Source organism: Ursus maritimus, unplaced genomic scaffold, assembly GCF_017311325.1.
Source record: "Ursus maritimus isolate PB19 unplaced genomic scaffold, ASM1731132v1 scaffold_13, whole genome shotgun sequence".
Classification (NCBI taxonomy): Eukaryota; Metazoa; Chordata; class Mammalia; order Carnivora; family Ursidae; genus Ursus; species Ursus maritimus.
The window spans coordinates 48,939,040-48,961,915 of NW_024423675.1; the positions used below are offsets into that span (position 1 = coordinate 48,939,040).

The 22,876-nt window shown below is 40.4% G+C and overlaps 2 protein-coding genes across 2 annotated transcripts in view; one reads left to right on the top strand and one right to left on the bottom strand.

Moving 5' to 3' along the window:
- AIG1 (androgen induced 1) overlaps positions 1-6,144 on the top strand; it is a 322,928-nt gene extending 316,784 nt beyond the window's left edge. The window contains exon 6 of the mRNA XM_040627866.1: positions 5,870-6,144. Coding sequence (XP_040483800.1) covers positions 5,870-6,057 — 188 coding nt within the window. The 3' untranslated portion in view covers positions 6,058-6,144. The remainder of the gene's footprint in view (positions 1-5,869) is intronic.
- On the bottom strand, positions 1,976-22,847 carry ADAT2 (adenosine deaminase tRNA specific 2). Its single transcript, XM_008695044.2, has 6 exons — positions 22,690-22,847; positions 13,347-13,451; positions 10,039-10,189; positions 8,741-8,847; positions 3,669-3,741; positions 1,976-3,555 (listed from the first exon to the last, which is right to left on the bottom strand). Exons 1-6 carry the CDS (start codon positions 22,786-22,788, stop codon positions 3,512-3,514), a joined length of 579 nt encoding a protein of 192 aa, XP_008693266.2. The 5' UTR covers positions 22,789-22,847; the 3' UTR covers positions 1,976-3,511.
- Between the last annotated feature and the right edge of the window lie 29 nt (positions 22,848-22,876).

Below are 22,876 nucleotides of genomic sequence, written 5' to 3' on the forward strand. Positions count from 1 at the left end.
TTAAGCCTCTGCCTTTGGCTCAGGTCATGATCCCAGAGTCCTGGGATGGAGCCCTGGGTGGGGCACCCTGCTCAGCAGGGAGTCTGCTTCTCCCTCTCCCTCTGCCCCTCCCCCTGATTGCATGCGCGAGCATGCTTTCACTCTCTCTCAAAAAATTAAATCTTTTAAAAAATAAAATAAGCTAAAGATGCATGACAACTAAATAAGATATCTGTCCTTAGAATATTCCAATATTGTAGGGTGAAAATTCTCTAAAGGACATTATGGGGTCAACTGACAATATTAGAATAAAAGCAATATATTAGATAAAAGTATTGTACTAATGTTAAATATATTGAAGCCAATAACTGTACTGTGATTATCCTATGCTTAGGAAATAGAGAAACATTTCAGAGCAAAGGGCCATGATGTGTGATGTGTGTAACTTTCTACCAAATGGTTCAGAAGAAAAATTATATACATTCATACATACAGATAGAGAATAAACAGCAAATGATAAAGCTAAAGGTATAAATTATTAACAAATTAATTTTTTAAGTTTGAAATTATTTGCAAATAGAAAGTTAGACAGAAATAGAAATAGAAAAATTAACAGCTCTTGCCAGGGAGCCTGGGTGGCTCAGTCAATTAAGTGTCTGCCTTTGGCTCAGGTCATGACCCCAGCATCCTGGGTTCGAGTCTCACATCAGGCTCCCTGCTCAGCGCAAAGTATTCTTCTCCCTCTTCCCCTCCCCCTGCTTGTGCTCTCTCTCTTTATCTCCCTCTCCCCCCTCTCAAATAAATACATAAAATCTTTTTTTAAAAGAAAAGAAAAATTAACAGTTCTTTCCACATTGGCATTCTTGGCTACCTATTTTCCCTCCATAATATTCCAAATGCAACACAGGAAGAGATGCTTATGCCAAATAACAAGAAAGTGCAAAGATATTTTAACATAATCTTTTATCAGTGATTGAAGCCTGCCAAAGCATTACGCGCCATCCATTCTCCCCCGAGTCCACTGCAAAGATCAGCAAACACTGGGTACTCTAGCAACTTAGATGCAATCAATTCCTAGTAATTCCTCCAAACAGGGCCGTGATTCTAAAACCTTTTCACATCCCACAACTTCCAGAATCATCCCATGCACAAACAAGTATCTCAGTCAGTCTCTTAGACAGTCACTATCAACGTCAATCGATTGGATTCAGTCTGAACTGGAGCACCCTAGTATTTTAAGCCATGTCTAAGTAGCTAGAGAATGTGGAACTCAGGAAGCAGGATGACCTCATCATATATCCACAACTCACCACCGCTTTGAAACTGCCGTCGGAACCCCGAAGCCTCAGTGTCTATGCCCTCCCAGTGCTCCTCTATCAGCACTAGGTGCTGGCCTCCAATCTGCCATATGCCGTCTGAACGGATTTTTTCCCCAAAAGCAGAAGAGGAAACTCTGCCTGAGACCAAAATATAGGAGAGACTTTTCTATAAGTCAATCAATCACTGGAGAGAGAATCAAAAAAGTCGTAACCAAAATTAAAATTTTCAGCCATGCTTAGGAATTAGGAAGTACCCATTCTCCAAAACACAGCAGAGACAGAACATACGCACCTCGGTAAGTCTTTTCTATCCTTCCTGGTTTCGTTTTATTACTTTCTTGACACTTGCAGTATTGACTATTTATAAGCTAAAATACACATTTACTACTTTTGGCATTGACTTTTTATCCTAGATATTCCCCCTTAGTATTCATTTTTCTCAAAACTTCAATCAATAATCTTATTTAACAAATGTTCAAGAACCTACTTGACATAGATGCATTAGCCAGACTTACTGGTCCTTACTGGCACCAGAGCAAAGATTCCAGATTTTCTGTCTACAAACAATCCCTGAGAAAACGATGATATGAAGACAGCCAGTGCACTAAAGTCAGCTTGCAGAAAAGCACAAGGAGCCAGAAATGATTTATCACCAACTGCAAAAAGGAATAAACTAGTCAAAGCACTAAAATTTAATGAAGGGATAATTTTTTAAAGTAGGTAAAATTGAAAAGAAGTTACATATAACATTATTACAGATTTTAAATTATCCATATTCTTCCCCATAAAATTTCTCAAATGCAGTTAAAAACACACACGTACAAAACCAAGCAATTAAAAATCCTCTGAAGCATGTAACTGTGATTAGCTGCTACTCTCAGCAATATAAAAATACTTTCACCACAATTACATTCCAGCCTGTAATGTAATTCAAAACAAACAAGTCAGACATCGCTCAAATGGCAGAACCAACAAATACAGATGCTTTGCATCAAGGAAATGAATCCACTGAAGAAACGCAGCAGGGGCCTGGGAGCTGGGCTTCTGGTGGAACGGTGAGGCCCCCTTCTGGGCAGACGCAGCGAACCCCAGCAGGGCTCTGCTAGGCTGTTCTTTCATCAGCATCAACCTTTTGCTTACTGCAGCCAGAAAACTGAGTATCTGGGACTTGCTGCTCCAGAGACCCTCTCCAGGGTTGCGTGCACATTTTTAAATTTTAGATTTTAATTCTAAATCTGGACTTTTATAAAAAAAGATAACAATTTGATTTCAGATTAAACGAACCATTCTATTTAATTGTGCAACCGGCAGTCCCAACCGGTTCCAAATACCACGTCCATCCCATTTACCCTGCTCTTTTTCTTGTTGCCATAATTCTTAACACCTTCTAAAATACTATATAATCTATGAGGTGTGTGATCTGTCTCCTGCTGCTAAAATAACAGGTCCACGTTTTGTTCACGGATTCGACAAATAAATGGAGCCTGGCATAGTATAGATGCCCAATAATAAAGAAGGAATTGTCTCATTTATGCTTTTATCTTTTATTTTTAAGAAAATATTCACCTTCATCTTCAAAGAAGGCATAAGTATGGTTTTATTATAGCAATATGCTATGATTTAAAATTGATGTTTTAAAAGTATGCATTTTCTATAACTGCTTTAAAAAAGCAAAAACAAAAACAAAAACTACCTGTTCTGAGGAGCACACATTCATAGTCTATATGTACATAACTCCTATACAAATTCCAAGGAAGTCACGGGCCCTCAACCTCTGGGAGAACAGAGTGGCTATAAAGAATGAAGGATCCGGTTCTAAAAAGCGAGGCCTAAAGCAGGTGTCCACGGTGTGGCCACTCTAGTCCGGACAGACGCCAGCTAACTGGGTCTGGATGCACATTCTCTGAAATGAGCACTTTCCTGGCCTGGGCACAATGATTTTGGCAAGAAGATTATGCGCTGCTTACTAATTTCTAAAACCTCAATCTTTATTTTTCCCCCTTCTTAAAATGTTCCTTAAGCTTACGGAAAAGCTAATCATTGCTAACAATTGAGAGACTTTTAGAAAGTGCTAATGTGTTCCCTCAACAGAGCAAATAGTGAGGGATGATCTTCTCAGGAGTTAAGGACATATGTAAACATGATTCAACGATGTCAACAGCTTTCAGTCCAAGAATATCATCGAGGGGCATCAGCCTTCCAGCAGAACAAGTTCAAGGTTTCTGACAGTCCTTTTTCCGAACTTTTGATTTGGGTGCTGTGGAAAGAATAGAAGGAAAAAGAGAAAATGAAGAGGTAGGCCCTTGTTGAGTCTCTACACAGTGATTTGTCTTTAGTGAGGTTCCGTTATGTACAGCAAGGGAAACTGACCATTTGGATTTTCCTGTTTGTAGAAGGTCTTTAACATTTCCACCGCTTCCTCGGCCCGATACCCGGGAATGCACTGACGAAATGAAAAAACTGAGAATGAATATCAGCCTATGAAGACGTGGCCCATATCCCATAAACACAGCCATGCAGACATAATTACATAAACTTATTTCAGATGACATTAATACACTTTGGGGATAGCAGTAACGCGGGTAAGGAAGTACATGACCAAAAGAACAGACGTACGCACTCAAACATCTCTCAAATCAACTATTATTTCTTAGTCAAGTACTACTGAAGTTACTAGCTCTGTGATCTCTGTGGGATAAACTCCGTGCCCCCGCTTCCTCATGTGTAAAATGTAGGTAATGATAGCACTTACCTCAGAGGGGTTTCATGAAGATTAAATAAGATTCCACAGAATAACACCTGTTACATACCTGGCACATCATAAGTGTTTGTCAAGCATGAGCTATTTTTATCCACTGTTATTTACTAGTGGCCCATCTTGGGGTCGTGAGGTTGGGCCCCATGTGAGGGTCCGTGCCTGGCCTGGAGTCGGCTTGAGATTCTCTCTCCCTCTGCCCGTCCCACTTGTGCTCTCTCTCTCAAATAAATAAATAAATCTGTTTTTAAAAAGTGCTCAGTTTGATTTATCTTTGGTATCTAACTAGAGAGAAGAGGTCGATAGGTGAAAGAATAAAAAACTGTGATAATGGTAAAGAGTGAAATTACAGAAATACCACATGAAGATGAAATCTGAACTTGCCTTAAAGATAGCAAGTATTCGGGGTGTCTGCTGGATCAGCTGGCTAGGTGTCTCTTTTTTTCTCTTTTTTAAAGATTTTATTTATTTATTTGACAGAGAGAGACAGCGACAGAGGGAACACAGCAGGGGAGTGGGAGAGGGAGAAGCAGGCTTCCCACCGAGCAGGGAGGCCAATGTGGGGCTCGATTCCAAGAACCTGGGATCATGCCCTGAGCTGAAGGCAGACGCTTAACGGCTGAGCCACCCCGGCACCCCAGGTATCTGACTCTTGATTTCTGCACAGGTCATGATCTCAGGGTCATGAGATTGAGCCCTGAGACGGGCTCCCACTGGGCATTGAGCCTACCTAAGATTCTCTCTCTCTCCCTATCCCTCTGCTCCCCCCAACTCACCCATCAGCGCATGTGCTCTCGAAAATAAATAAATAAAAATTAAAAATTAAAAAATAGCGAATATTTAAAGACACTAAGCAGAGCATTTCAGGGAAAGAGTAAGAAGCTTGGGCTATGTGAGGAAACCGGCTAATGGGGGGGTGGAGGGCCTATTGACACAGAAGCAGATAAAATGAGGTCGAAACATACAGGGCTTCGAAGGCATGCCATGAGTTTGGACTTTATATGTGGCATCCTTCTCAGGTGCATGAAATGATAAAATAGAGATTCCAGGGAGGCACATCTGGAAGGAGCCACAGGAAGGGAAGCAGGTAATGAACACAAGCATAAGGGCCTGGCTGTGGTCCGCAGTGCAGAATGAAACTCCCTTTCTCTTGTGCCTTCAATCAGCTCTTCCCTGGGCCTATAAAGGCTGCATAAACCTTCCCCATTAAAAGAAATAACCTTTTGGAGTTCAATGTTTTTAGACTGTACATATAAGTGAGACGATACGGTATTTGTCTTTCTCTGACTTATTTCACTTGGCTTAGTGCCCTCAAGGTCCATCCACATTGTCCCAAATGGCAGAATTTCCTTCTTTTTTATGGCTGAATAGTCTATCGCATATATATAATGAAATATATACAGAAAACATTGCCTTTATAGAAGCAGAGAGCAGAACGGTAGTTGTCTGGGGTGGAGGGGTGGGGGGATGGGGGAATAAAGAGAAAGCTGACCCAAGGACACAAACTTTCAGTATAAGGTAAGTTCTGAGGATCTAAGGTACAGCATGGTGACTACAGTTAACAATACTATATGGTGTACTTGAAAACTGTTGAGAGTAGAGCTGCAATGTTCTCACCATAACAACAAAATGGTAATTACATGAGGTGAATGGTGTGTTAGCTAACTTTATTGTGGTAAACATTTCATAATCTATACGTCTATCAAATCACCACATTGTATACCTTAAACTTAACACAATGTTATATGTCAATTATATCTCAGTAAAGCTGGAGGGGGAAAAATCCCAATAACCTTCCTTCCACTCTGCCCCTCAGGCAAGCCGCTACCCTGCTGGTCCCTGAGAACATTCCAGACTCCTGGCTGTTGCTTGTGTGGCTCTCATTTCCTCTTCAACCTTAGCCTCGCTGGCTCGTGCTTCCAGATATCCCGAGGGCCCCTACCGACCAAAACACTGGTGCCCTTTCCAACCTCCTCAAGTCTCTGCAGTTGTGGAGACTACTGATCGTTCTCGCTTCTTTTTAGAGCTCTCTCCTCCCTTGGCTTCTCAGTTCTCACAACCTTCTCAGATCATTCTGACCATGGGGGGGTCAGTCCCCTTCTCCTCGTGCCACATGAAGTGTTCATCTCCTCAGAGCTCCCGCCTCTCCTCATGCTCTCGGGAACACCAACCAGCACAAAGCACTCTCCTCTCCTATGAGGTTAGACCAATGGCCCTCCACCTTGGCTGCTCAGTGGAATCATCTGGGAACTCTGTGGGATTATGACTGAACGCCTCTAAGTCAGAATCCCACCCAGGTGGGAGATAAGATAGCAACATGGAGCCTCGGATAGCCTCAGATAGCCGTACCCCTGCCGTCCCAGCCCAAGGCTGCCTATGCGACCCCCCACACCCCTAGAGTCCCATCTGTCCAGGGTCTGGTATGGTAAGCCCCTCTTTGGGAAACAGGGCAAAGCCATAAAGGAGCCTGTCCTCTCGCCCATCACCAATGAATGTTCATAGGAAACTTGCTTCTGGGTGAAGGGTTTCCCATGCAGCAGAGCAGCTCCCTCCCTGCCATCTATTGAAAGTCACCCCTGGACACAAGGGTCTGTGAAAAACAAATAAAACTAAAAAAGAAAAAAAAATCCTAATATTCTCTTCCACCCTCTCGCCTTCTTATCCAGTTGGTCTGGGGTGGGGACCTCCCAGAGTCACACCTAAAAGCTCTGTAATATGCAGTCCGGGATGAGACCCACTGAATTACAGATGGAGAAGGAAACTGCATCACTCTATGATACCAAGACAATATCTTCAATTATCCATTACAGCTACAAATTTGTGGCTGTAATAAAAAGCACACATTCTTATTAAAATAAACTTTTAAAAATGGACCAGGTATGTATTATTAGGTTGAAAAGAAGAATTCTGTAGGTCTCCTCTATGAGCTTAATGCTGCTTATAATATAGCATTAAAGGACTCTAGAATTGCTCAATACAAAAACAGCATCCCACCTCCCACAAACCCTCCCACCCAACCCGACCCAATAAAGGAAGAAACACAGGATCCAGAAACCTAAGGTATCAATGTTTTCTTTAGAATCTCAAAACACTTAAAAAAAAATCCCATAATTTGGCTTCAAACCTGGAGATATGGCTTCAAACAATGGTCCTTCATTTCCCTGGAGCCAATCTGGTCAAGCACACACACCACAAACAAACTTATTCTTCGGTTCAGCCAGATCAACTCTGTGCAGAGACGTGTAGGAGAGGGCTGTTTACGCACCCAATGTCACTGATGTGTTGGAGAGAAATTTTCTACCCATGTCAGATATCCAAGGGCACATCTTTGTTCTGCCCAGAAGCTTTGAGAAATTCTTTAGCTCTTCCTTATAAACGAAGTACAATCAGCAATTCACTTGCAAAAAGTTATGTAAGCAAAATTTGCGCTACTGATATGTGATTGGAAAAATTAAATTACTTTGCAGATTTTTTTAATGGTCAAGCTGACTGTATTGTTTACTCTCCATCATTTTATTACAATTTCTTTTCTGATACGATGTTAAAAGTCATCTATTCTCAAATGTACAGAAGTTGTTAGGAAAGCTAATGTTCATCTGGGAAAACTCAAAATAGAATGTTTTCCAAAACTTGTTCTCAGTGGGATTCAGCCAAATTTAGCCCTTCATAGGTACTCAGTATTCTCCTAAGAATATCTGAGGTCTTTGAAGTTACCCACCCACCATGTCCAGCATTTATTAAATCCTTTTCTTTTTAAAACATAATATTTCAGGATTAACCTTAGAGAGAACAATCAAACTGGTTTCTGAAAAATGCTATGTATCTAGTCAAATTCTGAAATATCAATTCCTGATGCTTATAGCCTTAAATATAAAAACCTGGAGACAGGTAGCAAGATTAAAGGGAAAGTAGACTTTTTAAGAGAAGATGAAAGCAATCTGAATTCTTGGGTTGGGGGAAATTTCGATATTGAAAAGGCAGAGGGGAAATAATGAAAATACAGGTATTCATTGCTAGACACCAAAAATAATACATAGAACAGGGATGCCAGGGTGGCTCAGTCAGTTCAGCATCTGGCCCTTGGTTTAGGCTCAGGTCATGATCTCAGGGTCCTGAGACTGAGACCCATGTAGGGCTCTACCCTCTGCGCAGAGTCCGCTTGTCTCTCTCCCTGTGCTCCTCCCCCCACAATCTCTCTCTCTGTGTCTCTCATAAATACATATAAAATCTTTTTTAAAAATGTAAAAAAAAAACTAGTACATAGCAACAAAGCAAAAACGATCGGCTTTGTGCAAAAATATTGTGTGTGCACTGTAAACAGCATCTACCGTCACTGACAGAGGCCAAGCTTCACACAAGCGTGGAACAGCATGGAGCTGGGGAAAAATGTCAACAGTGACAGCATCTCCAAACATACCTGATGGCGTTGGTGAAGACTGTCAGGAGATAACTGGGAAGGCCATGGCCTCTCCTTCTGGAGACAGTCTGCTAATTAAGAGGGCCAAGCACTCACCTGGAAATGATAACTGTCGTCTTCTACTGAGGCATACATGAACTTGACAAGAGGTCCCTGAGTCTGCCTGGTTCCAGCATGGCTTTTTGGTATACTGCCCACGCGTGAACTATTCCCAACCCCATAAAGAGATCAAAGTAATTAACAAGAAAAAGCACAAACGGGTCACATTACCTTAAATGGTCTCCCGGTATTTGGTAAATGAGCAGAGGCAATATTTAGAACAGAGCCACAACCGCCAAATCGTTCGTTCTGACAGCCATACACAACCAGTGGGATTTATGAGAAAGAATTAAGGTCCTGAATAGAGTGCGCAGCTCGAGTGTGTAGAGTGACAAAACCAGGCCATCCTGGACAAACAAGCTCACGCTACTTTTAAAAACAGTTAAGCTTAGGCTTAGGCTTAAAAATTACATTATCCCGTTACACAAAAGAAGAGGTTTAAAGGATTTAGAGATTAACATCTCACTATTGCAAATAATGAAAACTGAATACACAGTTGCTAAATGTTCACAGTTTGGTGTTCTCTCTTGTCTTTCCTAACTCACTTTCTTTTGGGTCATTAGAGAATTGGAGCCAGAAAGGAAGTAGGAATTTAATCCAGGGATTTCCACCTTTTAAAAATAGGATTGTCCCCTAATCTTTTGCCAAATAAAATATAACCCATGCCCCAATATAAAGCAGACTGAAGATGAGCCACCGTGTCAGGCAGGATGGGGAGAGGGTTCTAAGTTGACCAGAACTCCCCTCTTTACAAAGCAAAGACTGTACATGTTATACTCAAAACCTTCTGTTATTTTTAAAGTGATAAAAATTTTCACACATACATAGCAAAATAATACATAAAAAATTAGCAAGTACGAAATTGAGTTTTTGAACAAGCAAATAATTTTTTAAAGATCTTAGAGATGAACTTACTAACACTCAGTATTTGTGTCGCTTACTCTATGAAAGACACAACTGAAAGAGCTGTAACTTTCTCAATTTCCCATTTATTTATAATTAAAATATCATAAGTTACTTGTTTTTTACCTTATATTTACTTTTGACTTAAAATTTTTCATACATTGTAATAGGTATTTGTTGCAAAAATAAACAAACATATAAAGAAAGAAAGAAAAATTTTAAAACACCTACAATCTATTATTCAAAGGTGCATATTCTTCAGACCTTTTCCCTGCACACAGTTTTATAATCTACTTTAATTTGTGACTTATCCTTACTTAAGTTTGTTAGCTCTCAGCTTTTCTTTTTCTAGTTTATTTGGTTAATAGTTTAACATCTATTGATATAAAATGAAGAAATCTTATGATTTAAAAATCATTTCTAAAAATTTTTCAGCCAAGGGGTACAATATTTTATAACTAGTTTCATAAATCTGTTTTCACGTACTAGAAAGCAGGTTACGTGTCTGGCCATTTTCAAGGTTACAGGAAGGGCACACAACATTAACTCATGAAGTCAAAGGATACTCATCAGGCGGAGAGCAGCCGCACACATAATACATGGCTCCACGGTGACATACAGCACGGTGTGTTCAAATACTTCAGAAGGACTCTTGCCACTTCGATGACACCAATCTAGGGCCTGATCGATGGCCACCATTTCTGCATGTCGAGTAGCCTGAAAAGACAGAGGTGCTTGCATCAACATGTAACTATTTTGCAAACACTCAAACATAAATACCAAAAGAATGGGCCTAATGTGTCTGCCAACATTTTAATGAATAAAGGTTTTGGGGATGCTCTTAGCACTTTGCAGCATATTTCCCAGTTCAAGTCCCATAACCTCACCATCAAAAGACACCTAATAGATGTCGTGAGAATTATGCTATATTTTTAGTTAAGTACCTCAGAACCTCAAGGGATGCCCTTTCAATTAAAACGCCATAGAGAATGTAAGTCGGGGGGGGGGGGGGGTTTGCGAATATTCGAGGGGAAGCTTGAAGTCTTCATAGGAATGTGCTCCATTTTCAGATGTTTTCAAGGCTATCCCTCACTTCACTCTAAGCAAATCTTTAGTTAGTTAGTGGAATGTCATCCCTTACATTTTCTTTGGGATGAGATTTTATATTCTGGCAGACTCTAGAGAAAAGCAAAGATTTGGTATCAGTCTCCGATACCTCGTGGGTAGCATAGAATATAGGAGAAATCACACAGCATTTGGAAATAACCATACTTAAGTTTGAATCCTGACTGTAACATAAGTAATTATGTGGCCTTGGGCAAGTTACGTAACTTCTCTAAGCCTTGGTTCCCCCATATGTAAAAAGGGGGTTCACTGGCATCTATACCTCATAAAACACTGAATTACAAGAAACATGCTGTGTGCTATCTATGTGCTCTGCTATGTAATACTTATTAATGATATTCAGGATAATCACATTTATCAATAAGCTTATGCTGATTGCTAACTATGTACAAGCCACGGTGCTAAATCTTATGTGAGATTACAAAGTATGTCTTCAGCAAGTATAACATCTGCTTGGGGCAAATAGAAAGGTGCTCATTAACCTGAGATACAGAGTGTGAGAGATGCTGGCACAGTGGCCCGAGGTCCCATAGAAGCTAGAGGCAGGTGGAAGCAATGCTGGTCCAGAATTATGATCTCAGAGCTTTAAGGTACTTTAGTGAACAGATTCCCAAAGCTGCCTGCATACCAGAACTGACTGGGGAGCTTAAAAAAAATTTTCCCCAATTCAGGGGCTTTTTAACAATCAGATTCAGAATTACTGAATCAAATACCCCAGAATTCTCAATAAGTAAGTAACTGTTGAACTGAATCCCTGCAATCAACCTCTCTTTTTTAGAAAATCTAGAGTGGTGTGGTATCCTGGAAGCAAGTGAAGAAAGTGTTCTTTGTTTTGGGTGTTTTTTTTGTTTTTTTTTTTAAGATTTACTTATTTATTTGAGAGAGAGAGCGTGGGAGAGCAGGGGGAGGGGCAGACAGAGAGGGAGAAGATTCCCCGCTGAGCGCAGAGCCAGATGCAGGGCTCGATCCCAGGACCCTGAGATCAGGACCTGAGCCGAAATCAAGAGACGGCTGCTTAATTGACTGAGCCACCCTGGCGCCCCTCAACCTCTCGTTTAGTGCTGAAGAACCACAAGCTAATTTAGAACATGTTAAAAACACACAGCGGGAGAGGTGATGGTAGTGATGAGGGTGGTGGTAGTATCAGAGCCAAAAGTAGGACTCAGGTTTCCTCATTTGGGGTCAGAATCTTTCTATAGTGTTTTATAGGGTGATCTTCTATAGGACACACAAACCAAAATAAATGCAGTTTAATTTCAAGATACAGAAGAAACCCAGGTCATTAGGGGTTTAGATGGATGACATCAGGGCATTCAAAGTTCTGATATTAAAGATATCATACCAAACCACAAAATATACAAAACAGGGAGATTTAATTATTTAAATTATTTTAAAATACTGAATTCCACTCCCCAACAAGTATCTGTATATTCACTAATTGCTACGTTATGGTTATCACTTATCTCACAAATGTTCTGTTATCCAAGTAATAATTTCTTTGTGAATCTGGGTTCCCAGTTTGCATCTGTTTTCTTTTTTCTTTTTTTTTAATAATAATATTTTTTTATTATATTTTGTTAGTCACCATACATCCCTGGTTTTTGATGCAAAGTTCCATGATTCATTAGTTGTGTATAACACCCAGTGCACCATGCAATACATGCCCTCCTTACTACCCATCTGTTTTCTTTTTGATAGATGTGATGGATAAACATTAAATGCCCCATAGCACCGCGACCAGCATCAGTTTGTTCTCTGGTTCCCATGAGCAAAAGATAAGATCAAAGTCTGTGTGAGTGGTGTTATGGTTATAAGCTGTGAGTCCACCTAGTATTTCTGATAATCATAAACCTGGATACTTCATTTATACTTACCGTGACACACTGTTGTGATACCAAGAAGTGTTGCCTTAATTCATGAACTTCTCAACATAACCACAATAATATAAAGACACATAAACTATTAATGTGTAATACCAGGGTACCTGGGTGGCTTAGATGGTCATGATCTCAGGGTCATAAGACTGAGCCCTGCATTAGGCTCTGTATTGGGTGTGGAGCCTGCTTAAGATTCTCTCTCTCCCTCTTCCTGCCACACTCATGCATGCGTGCTCTCTCTCTCTCTCTCTAAAAAAATAAATAAAAATTAAAAAAAAATAATAAAGTGTAATACCACATGTAGGTATAGAGAGCGGGTGGTAGAGACTTTATTCCATTGAATTATCTAATATACGAACAGTTTCCTTTATACAATCCTTTATTACCTCCAAAGATATAAACTGAAGGTGATTTTTTAATTTACCAGGAGGAAAACATTATTTAAAGGTACTAAAGAATGTGATATGAGCTAAATTGATGTGTTTTGTAAAGTGGAATTTTGCTATATTAGATTTGCTTAAGATGGAGATTAGATTCATTTCTTCAATACTGACACTCCAATGTAATAAAATCCCTTCTTGAATTTCACTCAAGTGCTAAAGTAAAACTCCACGAAACAGAAAATTAGCCCCAAAGATTGTATTGCTTCATTAAATTTTTCTGAATTTTCCAAATTTTAAAAAACCAACATGGATCACTTTTATAATCAGAGAGGAAGGCATTCAAAAAAAAGAAATGTTAAGGGAAACCACCCTTCCTTTGATACCTACAGGTCTCAACACAGACCCACCTTCTCGCCAACTGTGATAAAATTCAGTACACTCCTACCTTTACTGCTGTATGTTTGCAATTAAACTATTCAATCGACATACATTTTTGGTTTGATTCACTTCATTTCGTCCCTTCCCCACAACTTCATTGTTGTAGACCATAAGGCAGCCAACAGGAACTTCAATATTTTCTAGGGCTTCCTTGGCCTAAAAGACAAAGTGGAAAATTTAAGATGTAATGTTCAATACTTGAAAAGATTACGGGAAAGAAATAGATGCAGCATAAGCACACATGTATAAACACTAGAACAAATACAGCTGAGCTTTCCCTTCCCTCAAGTATAGTTCAGTACTTAGTGCCTTTGTTCTCTGTTATATCCATATTAAGAAAGACTCAGGAACAAACTCCCTTCACAGGTTCTGAGCCCCTGATTTTTTTCTTCTCATTGGAAGCAGAAGTGAGCAAATGGCTGTCATTTACTCTTATTCTTACGGTGGCAGGGTCTGTACAACTTTTCAGAGATCACGTACATATTTACAAAGGAAATGAATAAATAACATGTATAAATACTTTATTGAAGTCCTTTCCTTGTTGAAATTCAACTTGCTTAAGGACGCCTGGATGGCTCAGTTGGTTAAGTGTCTGCCTTCGGATCAGGTCATGATCCCAAGGTCCTAGGATCTAGTCCCATATCAGGCTCCTTCCCTGGCGGAGAGCCTGCTTCTCCCTCTGCCTCTGCTGCTCCCCCTGCTTGTGTGCGTGTTCTCTCTCTCTCTCTCTCTTTCCCTCTTTACAAAAAAGTAAATAAAATCTTTAAAAAAAAATCTACTTGCTTAATTTTTTTGTTTCACTAAATATTATAGAAGATACCCTCTAGAGTTCCAACAGCATAAAAGTAACCAGACTGGATGTCTCTCTGTGCTATTTCTGCTTTGACACAAGAAAAGCTTTGGAGCACTCTATGTTAAAATGGTACGACCACTTTGGAGAGCACTTGGAAATTTCTTTAAAAAGTAAACACACATATAGCCTATGAACCAATTCTAATCCTAAGTATTTATTTAAGAGAAGGGAATACACGCCCACAAAAAAAAAAAAAAAAAAAAAAAACTTGCAAAAGAATGTTCTTAACAGCTTGATTCATAATAGCCCAAATCTGGAAACAGCACAGGTGTCCACCAACAAAAGAATGGATAAGCAAACTGTGGCACAGTCACATGATGGAATACTACTCAGCAATGAAAAGGAACAAGCTAGAGATACACACAACATGGGTGAATCTCAGACATGCTGAGTAAAAGACGTCAAACACAAACATACACACTGTATCACTCCCTTCAGGTTTAGTACTAGAACAGACAAAACTAAACACGATGATAGCAATTTCTTCCTGGAAGACCATGTGTAGACTGATGGGAAAGGGACACAACGAACTTCTCCAGGGTGGTCAAAACTCTATCTTGAAAGGGGTGTGGGTTACACAGATGTTTGCATCTGTCGAAACTGAATGAACAACAGATTTAAGACCTGTGCATTTCATTGTAAAGTACACCTCAAAGGAAAAATACAAATTAGAAAAAATAAGCTTAAGAATATTTCCCCCACCACCATCCTGGAAAGGGCAAACCACTGGTCATACTTGCAAAGCCTCCCCCATCAGAGGCTGTCCACTTTTCTTCTAGCTCTGTCGCTGACTGAACCAGAGCAGTCGAGGCCCAAGACAGTTAAAGAATATTTCTTTGGGCAGAGAACAAAAGCAAGAAGGTTATAGCTGCATACTCCCTGATCCTGTTGCTGAGAGAACAAAGGAAGAACACAACCTTTGAACTAGGGTATAATCATTTCCATCTCACTGCAGTCAAGAAAATCCAAGTATGGCTGTTTTTAGAAAGGCACAGCATTTCTTATTTTGACGGGCCTGAAGACGCTCTGGAAGACGAGATTACAAATTAAGTGTAGGTATTCACAGTATAAAGCATATTCAGTGTAAAGTTGAAGACATTGCTTTAGACCGCACTAGCTCCTATTCCCAGCTATACTTTAGAGTAGCAGTAACTTCCTATCATCAGGCTAACATGGGTTGCTTAGCCACTTCGACCACGCTCAACTGGCACTAACTTGTCCTTGGGCCAATAAAGGTAAAAGGAGAGGCACACAGCACAGTGGTAGCAAACTGTTTCTCTCTCCTTCCTCCTTAGGGTGGTAGGACAGAGCTAGGACCTGCACAGAGGTAGAGACAGAGCAGCTGAAGCAGTAAGACTGCACTCTTCTGAACTGGGTCAGGAACCCCCCACAGGCTAGTTCTCTCCAGTTCTGTAACAATGGTTAAAGCATGCCAGGTTATACAAAGTTCGAAAGTCTGAAGAGTTCCAAGGATTGGTGAATATATACAAATAAATATACAAATGCACCATTGGCTACTAGAGAAAGGAAAGTCAGGAGGAGGACTGACAGCTAGTGAGGATGGCAATGCTACGCAACCACACAGTTAAGCCAATCAGCACGTGAAAAATGTTATTACTGGAGTACACAGAACCCCAAGTACACACAAGAGAGAAATCATTTACTCATCCAACAAATATTTGTTGAAGATCTTGAGATAGGGAAATTATCCTGGATTATTTAGGTGGCCCTAAATGCAATCACAAGGGTCCTAATAAGAGAGGCAGAGAATGAGATTTGAAGACGTTACGCTGTTGGCTTTGAAGACGGAGGAAGAAGCCATGAGTCAAGCAAAGAATATTGCTCCAGAAGCTGGAAAAGGTGAGGAAACACATTTTCCTCTAGAACCCTCAGAGGGTACGCAGCCCTGCTAACAGATTGGGTTTGGCTCAATGAAATGAATTTCAAACACCTGGCATCCAGAGCTGTAAGAGAATAAACTTGTGTTGTTTTAAGCCATCAAGTCTGTAGTAATTTGTTACAGAAGCCATAGGAAACTAATACACTGTTAAGAAGAAAAGGCAAGCTAAAACTGGAAGATAATATTTGCAAACCACATATCCAACAAAGGTCTACTATCAAGACTATATAAAGAACTCTCAAAGTTCAACAGCAAAAAAAAACCCAAAAACAATCCCACTAGAGAATGGGCAAAAGATATTAACAAACACTTCACCAAAGAGGGCATACAGACGGCAAATAAGTACCTGTAAAGATATTCATATCATTAGCCATTAGGGAAATGCAAATTATAATCACAATGGAGTTACCACTACACACCATCAGAATGGCTAAAATAAAAAGTAAAAACACCAAATGCTGGTGAGGCTGAAGAAAAACAGGATCACTTATACACTGCTGGTAGGGCTGTAAAATGGTACAGCCACTCTGGAAACTAGTTTGGCAGTTTCTCAAAAAGCAAGACATGCAGTTAACATATAACCTAGCAATTGCACTCTCAGGCATTCTCCCAAGAAACCGAAAGCTGATGGTCATACAGCACATAAATTCATATACAGACACAAATGTTCATAGGCGTTTTATTCAGAATAGGCAAAAACTGGAAATGATCCAAATGTCTTTCAAAGGGTGAACAGACGAGCTGCGGCACATCCACCCCATAGAACACCACACAGCAAGAAAAGGAACAGACTCCTGATTCACTCAGCACTTGGATGGACCTCAAGGAAATCATGCTGAATGAAAAAACCAACCCCCAAAAGGTTCCATATTCACATATATAACATTCCTGAATGCACAATTACAGCTACAAAGAACGAATTTGTGCCTGCCAGGGCTTAAGGGCTTGAAAGGGAATGGTGGCTCTAACGGGCAGCATGAAGGAGACTTGTGGCGATTGAGCAGTTCTGGTGGTGGTTCAGCAAAACTAAACATGTGATAAAATTGCATAGAACTACACACACGTGTGCATACAAAGCTGATTAAATCGGACTAAGCTCTACAGTTGGCGTCAATGTCATTCTCCTGGTTTTGATTATTGCATGACAGTTACGAAAGACCTTACCACAGAGGAAGGCTGGGTGAAGGGTACATGAGCCTTCCCTAATATACTTTTTTTGGCAACTTCTGTGAATCTATAATTATTTCAAAAGGAAAAGTTTAAAAAATAATAATAAAGGTGGAGTAAACGAGAAATATCTTGCAATGGAGATTAAGAAGAAATGCCAAGTCAGGTAGGAGAAAAACCGGAGTTATCTGCTGTTAGAGAAGATCACAGAAAAAAAAATAAAAAATAAAAAATAAATAGGCCAAGAAAATAGAGTCAGTGACACAGATGCAATTTTGGTGGAATGGTGGAAATGAAAACCAGTGGCTTGAAGAGTGACCAATCTACAGGTTAGATTTCTAACTTCCAACTATTACCACAGACTGTTATGTCTACATAACAAATGTTCTGATTCGGAGCTTGCAGATCCTAAGAGCTTACAACTTATGGAAAAACTTACTTTGACCCAGGACTATTTAAGCACTTTATCAGAATTAACGAATTTCGTTTACCACCCAATGAGATGGAGTCAGTGAGCTTCCCCAGCTTACAGATGAGTAAATGGAGACATGGCCAAGTTAGGGGATTTGCTCGTGTGAGAGGCTGGGGCCAGAATCCAGGCAATCTGCTCCGGAAATTCATTTCTTCAACAGTATTTATGGAACACCAATGAGGTACAGGTTCCTGGCCACTCCGTCTCAAATTTCTACTCTGGTCAACACTGATCAGCTACTTTATCACCTTTTAGGTTCAAAATAGGCCTACTTCAAGGGACAAAAGAGAAGGAAAACTTAAAAGAGTGAGACCCAGAAAGTTTAAGGCTAAAAAACTGCAAGAGAAGAAACAAATGAGGGGGCCACACGATAAAGATTTTCTGCAAAACTATCTCCTGAAGAATTCTGTGTGTGTGTGTAGCAATCTCAAGCACGTAGATGAGAACTCAAGACCCAGTGAAGGAGGAGAAGTGGCAGAGGACAGAGAGAATCCGTGTAGCCCAGTGGGGTTCCAAGTCTTGAATTAGGTCACCTGCAAGCAAGCCTGGCAGCTTCTCACTCCACACAGGCCCCCAGGTGACTGGGCGTGTGCCTTTCCTTCTTTCTTTCAGATTTTCTCCTTTTCCTTCCAGCAAATGTATCTCCTTTATTCCATGTCCCACCTCTCAAGATTATCTTCCCATTTACTTACAGTAACTTGTTTTTTTGTGAAAAGCCTTCAACTGCTGTCCAAAATAGAGAGAAAACATGAGTGGTGGGAGTATTTAAAAGTGCAAATCAGGTTATTGATGAGGAATAGCCCAGCCCACCATGCTGAGGGGGAGTGGCTAAGCAGTTGGGAATGGTGGGTTAGGGAAGAGGTGGTGAGAACAATCCCAAAACCCCACGGAAATGGTTTTAGGTGAAATGCTGTTCAATAAAATACATATTTGTTTTGCTGTCAAGTTCAAAATAGAGTTAAACTAATTAAATAATTAACATAATTTTCAATCCATCCCATCTCATAGTTTCCAACTCTCAAAAGCATAGTGAAAAATTTCTTTAAGATGACCCATATCTTAAAAAAAAAGACCCATATCTTTACCATGTTAACTAATTATTTGTGTGTGTTCTCCTCTAGTCTTTGATTTAAAAAAACTCAACAGTTTAAAAAAAACAACCGCTTTAATTTATTGAACATAATGTGTCAGGGACTTTACAAACACGATCTCTTTTAATCTATACAACCGTGTGACATATATACTATATAACTGTTTTACAAAAGAGGCCTCTGTGGCTGAAAGGTTAAGAACCTGTCAAGGTTAGCTGGCTGTCAGTAGCCATCCTAGGTTTGAACATATGCCTTTCTAACCTCTAAATGTACGTGTATAGTATAAAATAATTTGTAGTCTGCTTGCTTAATGTTAGATATCACATGTAGCTGTGATAGTTAATGCCATGTTTGTACCTAATATCCATAACCATTTTGATAACAGCACATTATTCAACACAGTAATATACCATAACTTAACTATTTCCCTTCATCAGAAGTTTGAAATACTTCCTAGTTTTCCTTGTTATATTTAACACTGAAATGACAATGATTGCTTTTTATCTTTCTAAACCATTTTCTTAAGATAAATGCCACAGAATTATATTACTGTCAAATTATATTACTGTCAAATTATAGGAACATTTTATTTGAGGCTGTTAATTATATTATGCCAGGTTGCCATCCAAAAATGTTATACCAATTGGACTGTTAGGGTTGTACTGATTTTTGCACAGACTCACTTGTTTTAGATAACATTTTAAAAAAATAGATTTTAAGCTTTCTCAAAAACTGTTTTCCTTTCTTTTATAATTCAGGCTTATGTCTGTAGATTAAAATCATAGACTAGGATGGAAATTTTCTAGTGCAACACCTTTATTTTAACTAGTAAGACCCAGATATTATATGATTTGGTTGGTCCAATTAGAGCCAGACATTCATTCTACTTACCCGTATTGGCCATATAAATATGTCTATCTGCACAGATGCTGTGAAGACGCTAGTATCCTCCCTACTACACGTATACTGCATATTTCACTTTCAAATTCCTCAGAGGTGAACAGATTTGGCACTAGCTATGCTTCTTGTCTAATCTTAAACTCTTCTCAGAAGTACATCGTACACCTTGAATTACTTCAACAATCTTCGAAGTAGTTCAAGATTTGAAGTTTCTGTAGTGGGGAGGGAATGACTGAACAAAGCACAGGATTTATGACAAGCACTTTTTCCCCTCTCTTTAAGACCTGGAAGAACATGTATAGGCCAAAACCAAAATACAAGTACTAAGTAAGGGCCTCCTTGATCCTATGTAGGAATAGATAAACCAGGTAATCACATCCCCTAGGTGTTTATAATCCAATTAAGAGGGACACCTGGGTGGCTTAGTCAATTAAGCATCTGACTTTGGCTCAGGTCATGATCCGTGGGTCCTGGGATGGAGACCCACGTCGGGCTCTCTGCTCAGCACGGAGCCTGCTTCTTCCTCTCCCCCTGCTTGTGCTCTCTCTCTGTCAAATAAATAAATCTTTAAAAATATATAATCCAATTAAGGGACAAAAATGTCAAGGCCAGAGAGATCTGAGAAACTACGTGGATTTCAACAATCTCATTTTATAGGGTAGGAAGGGAAAGGGCTGGCAGGGGGCGGGGGTGGGAGTGACTTGCCCAAGGTCACAGCAAAACGTAGTAAAAGGACTTAAGTGTTTAGTCCAGAAGTCTAGAGAACAGTGCAGAGATAGGCGGAGGAAATGTTCCAATATATTATGACCAAAAGATGCTTAAAGGAAAATAAAGACCCAAAATATGAAAGGATGAGAAAAGAAATCACAGCTCTGCTACATGAGTGGGAAAGCCCAATGACTGATTAAAGTTAGCTGTTTTCAAAAACACTAGTAAGTCCTCCATGGTAGCATCTCTGAAAATTTCATCTAAGCAAGCTCCACACATAAATACTTTGGGGAGAGAGCTCCTGGGGAGAGAGCTCCTGAAGCAAATGAAAATAAACAGCAGAGCCCAAAATATTCTGACTGCCCAGCACTCAGGCATCATCTGCCCTCCAGATCTCTCACCCATGGAAGGATACGAATGCAGCTTATTCAAAGATAGTTTAGACTTTGTGTGTATATATTAGCCTCCTCACTATTTAGAAAGAAGCTGCCCAGCATAGGACATTATTGAAATGATTTGGGAAAGGGAGAATGAGATTTTGATATCACATGAAAACTCCTTGTCTCCAACTTAGAGGATTTAGTAACATAAAAGAGGTTCAGGACAAACAAATCCATACAAGTTACAAATTAATTTTTAAATGTATATGTGAACAGTAATTAAAGTATCGGAATGCTACGTATCTTGTAAGTTTATTGGAGGAAATAAATTATGAAGTAAGCTCAAAGAATGGGTCCTAAAATCAAGTTAGTGGGTCAGGACCAGCGTTTTTTTCAAAAATCGAGAGCTTTCTGTGCTCCCGCTCCTGGCAGTGGCGGCAGGAGCGCCCTGGACCTGGAGAGCGATGCGTACCGGTTCGTGGGCCTGGATGGACCTGGATGGACCTGAGGCAGAAATGCTCTGCCGGCAACCACATCATCCGCACCAAGGCTCACTCCTCCCGCAGACGAACGGGGGCGAGGTTGACGAGGTGACAGGCAGGCAAGTTCAAAGGCCAGTTTACACCAAGCTATTTGTGGGGCCATTCGCAGGATGGGTGAGTCAGACGACCCCATCCTCCGACTGGTTAAGACCAACAGCATTGTTTCAAAGAACTTCTGAATGGAGAGGCTCATAGATGTGCAATATTTGTCATAAATACATAGCACCCCCCCATCCAAGAAAAGAGAAATACCAGGAAAACTGTACAAAGGAAGGTTAAGTACTGTTCTGTGAAACTTTTCAGTTATAGCTATATGTGTATTTACTGGGTTGTAATATAAAATAGACTTTTTCACTGGAAGTCACTTTCCAAAAAGTATGAGAAACAAGTTTAAAAGGACATTATGTAAGCAGAAACAAATGGATAGACGCTGTAATGCATCATGGCTTAGAGAAAAATATTTGGCTGTAATAGTGAATGAATGCAGGGGGAAACAGCATGAAAAGTGAACAGAGAGAAATATACCAAAATCAGTTTCAGTGCTGAATTCCCAATGCCAAGCATAGTGTGCTCAATAAACATCTATGGAGTGAATGAATACATAATTATGGAATTAATTAACTATAGGAGACCAGAGGCCACTAAGGATAGGAAGAATATAATCAAAACCATGTACAAAAAAAAATCCTTTTACAGCAGCTTTAGAGGAATGTAAAGCTGAAGAGCATTTGACATACACATGTGTGTGCTGGTGCATATGTTTGTATACATATACATAAATATGCCAAACACACTCTTATCCCTATTAAAGAGCTCACTGGCACACAGAAGTATGGGTAAAACTTGGATTACGCACAAATCTGATTAGAGCCCTTCTTAGCAATCCTCAAGGGAGCAAAGGGAGTTTAAAGGCCAGACGGCAGGAGGATAGATGAATGGTAGGATCTGGCTGTCCAGGGATTTGTTTTTATCCTGATCTTTCAGACACATCCTCAGCGTCCTTTCTCCTACTAGATAGGTTCGAGAGGTCATAAATACAGAATAATGTGACTTTCCGGATTTGCGAGTGTGTCCCCCGGGAAAGAAGGGGGCGCAGCACGTTACGTGCCAGCAGCAGCTCAATGAGGATGTTTGGCTCAGCCATGCCGGTGAAAAAAGAAATGACTTCTGTATTTGCCCTCTTCCTTCCCCTACAGCACTGTGAGAATGGGCTAAAGAAAATTTCAGGACAGTAAAGCCAGCTGTCTACCCAGAAAATGTGACCGCCATCGAGATTATGGTGGCGAGAAAGCACACTCAGGGCGTTTGCTCAAATGCTCGGGTCGAGAAGAGAGCTAAAAAAAAGTTCCCACCCGCGGCAGCCACCTCCTGGGCTCCTCACCATCTGCATCGCTTCCTCCATCCACTTTTTGGTCTCCTCCGCGGTCACCGAGCACACGCCGCCGCCAGTAGCCGGCGTGGACGCCGCCTTCGCCTCCATACTGCACCCGGGCCGCGGCGCTGGGCGCCAGAGGCTGGGGCGGCAGAGGAGCGCGGGTAGCGGAACGCGGCGATTGCCGGCCACCGTT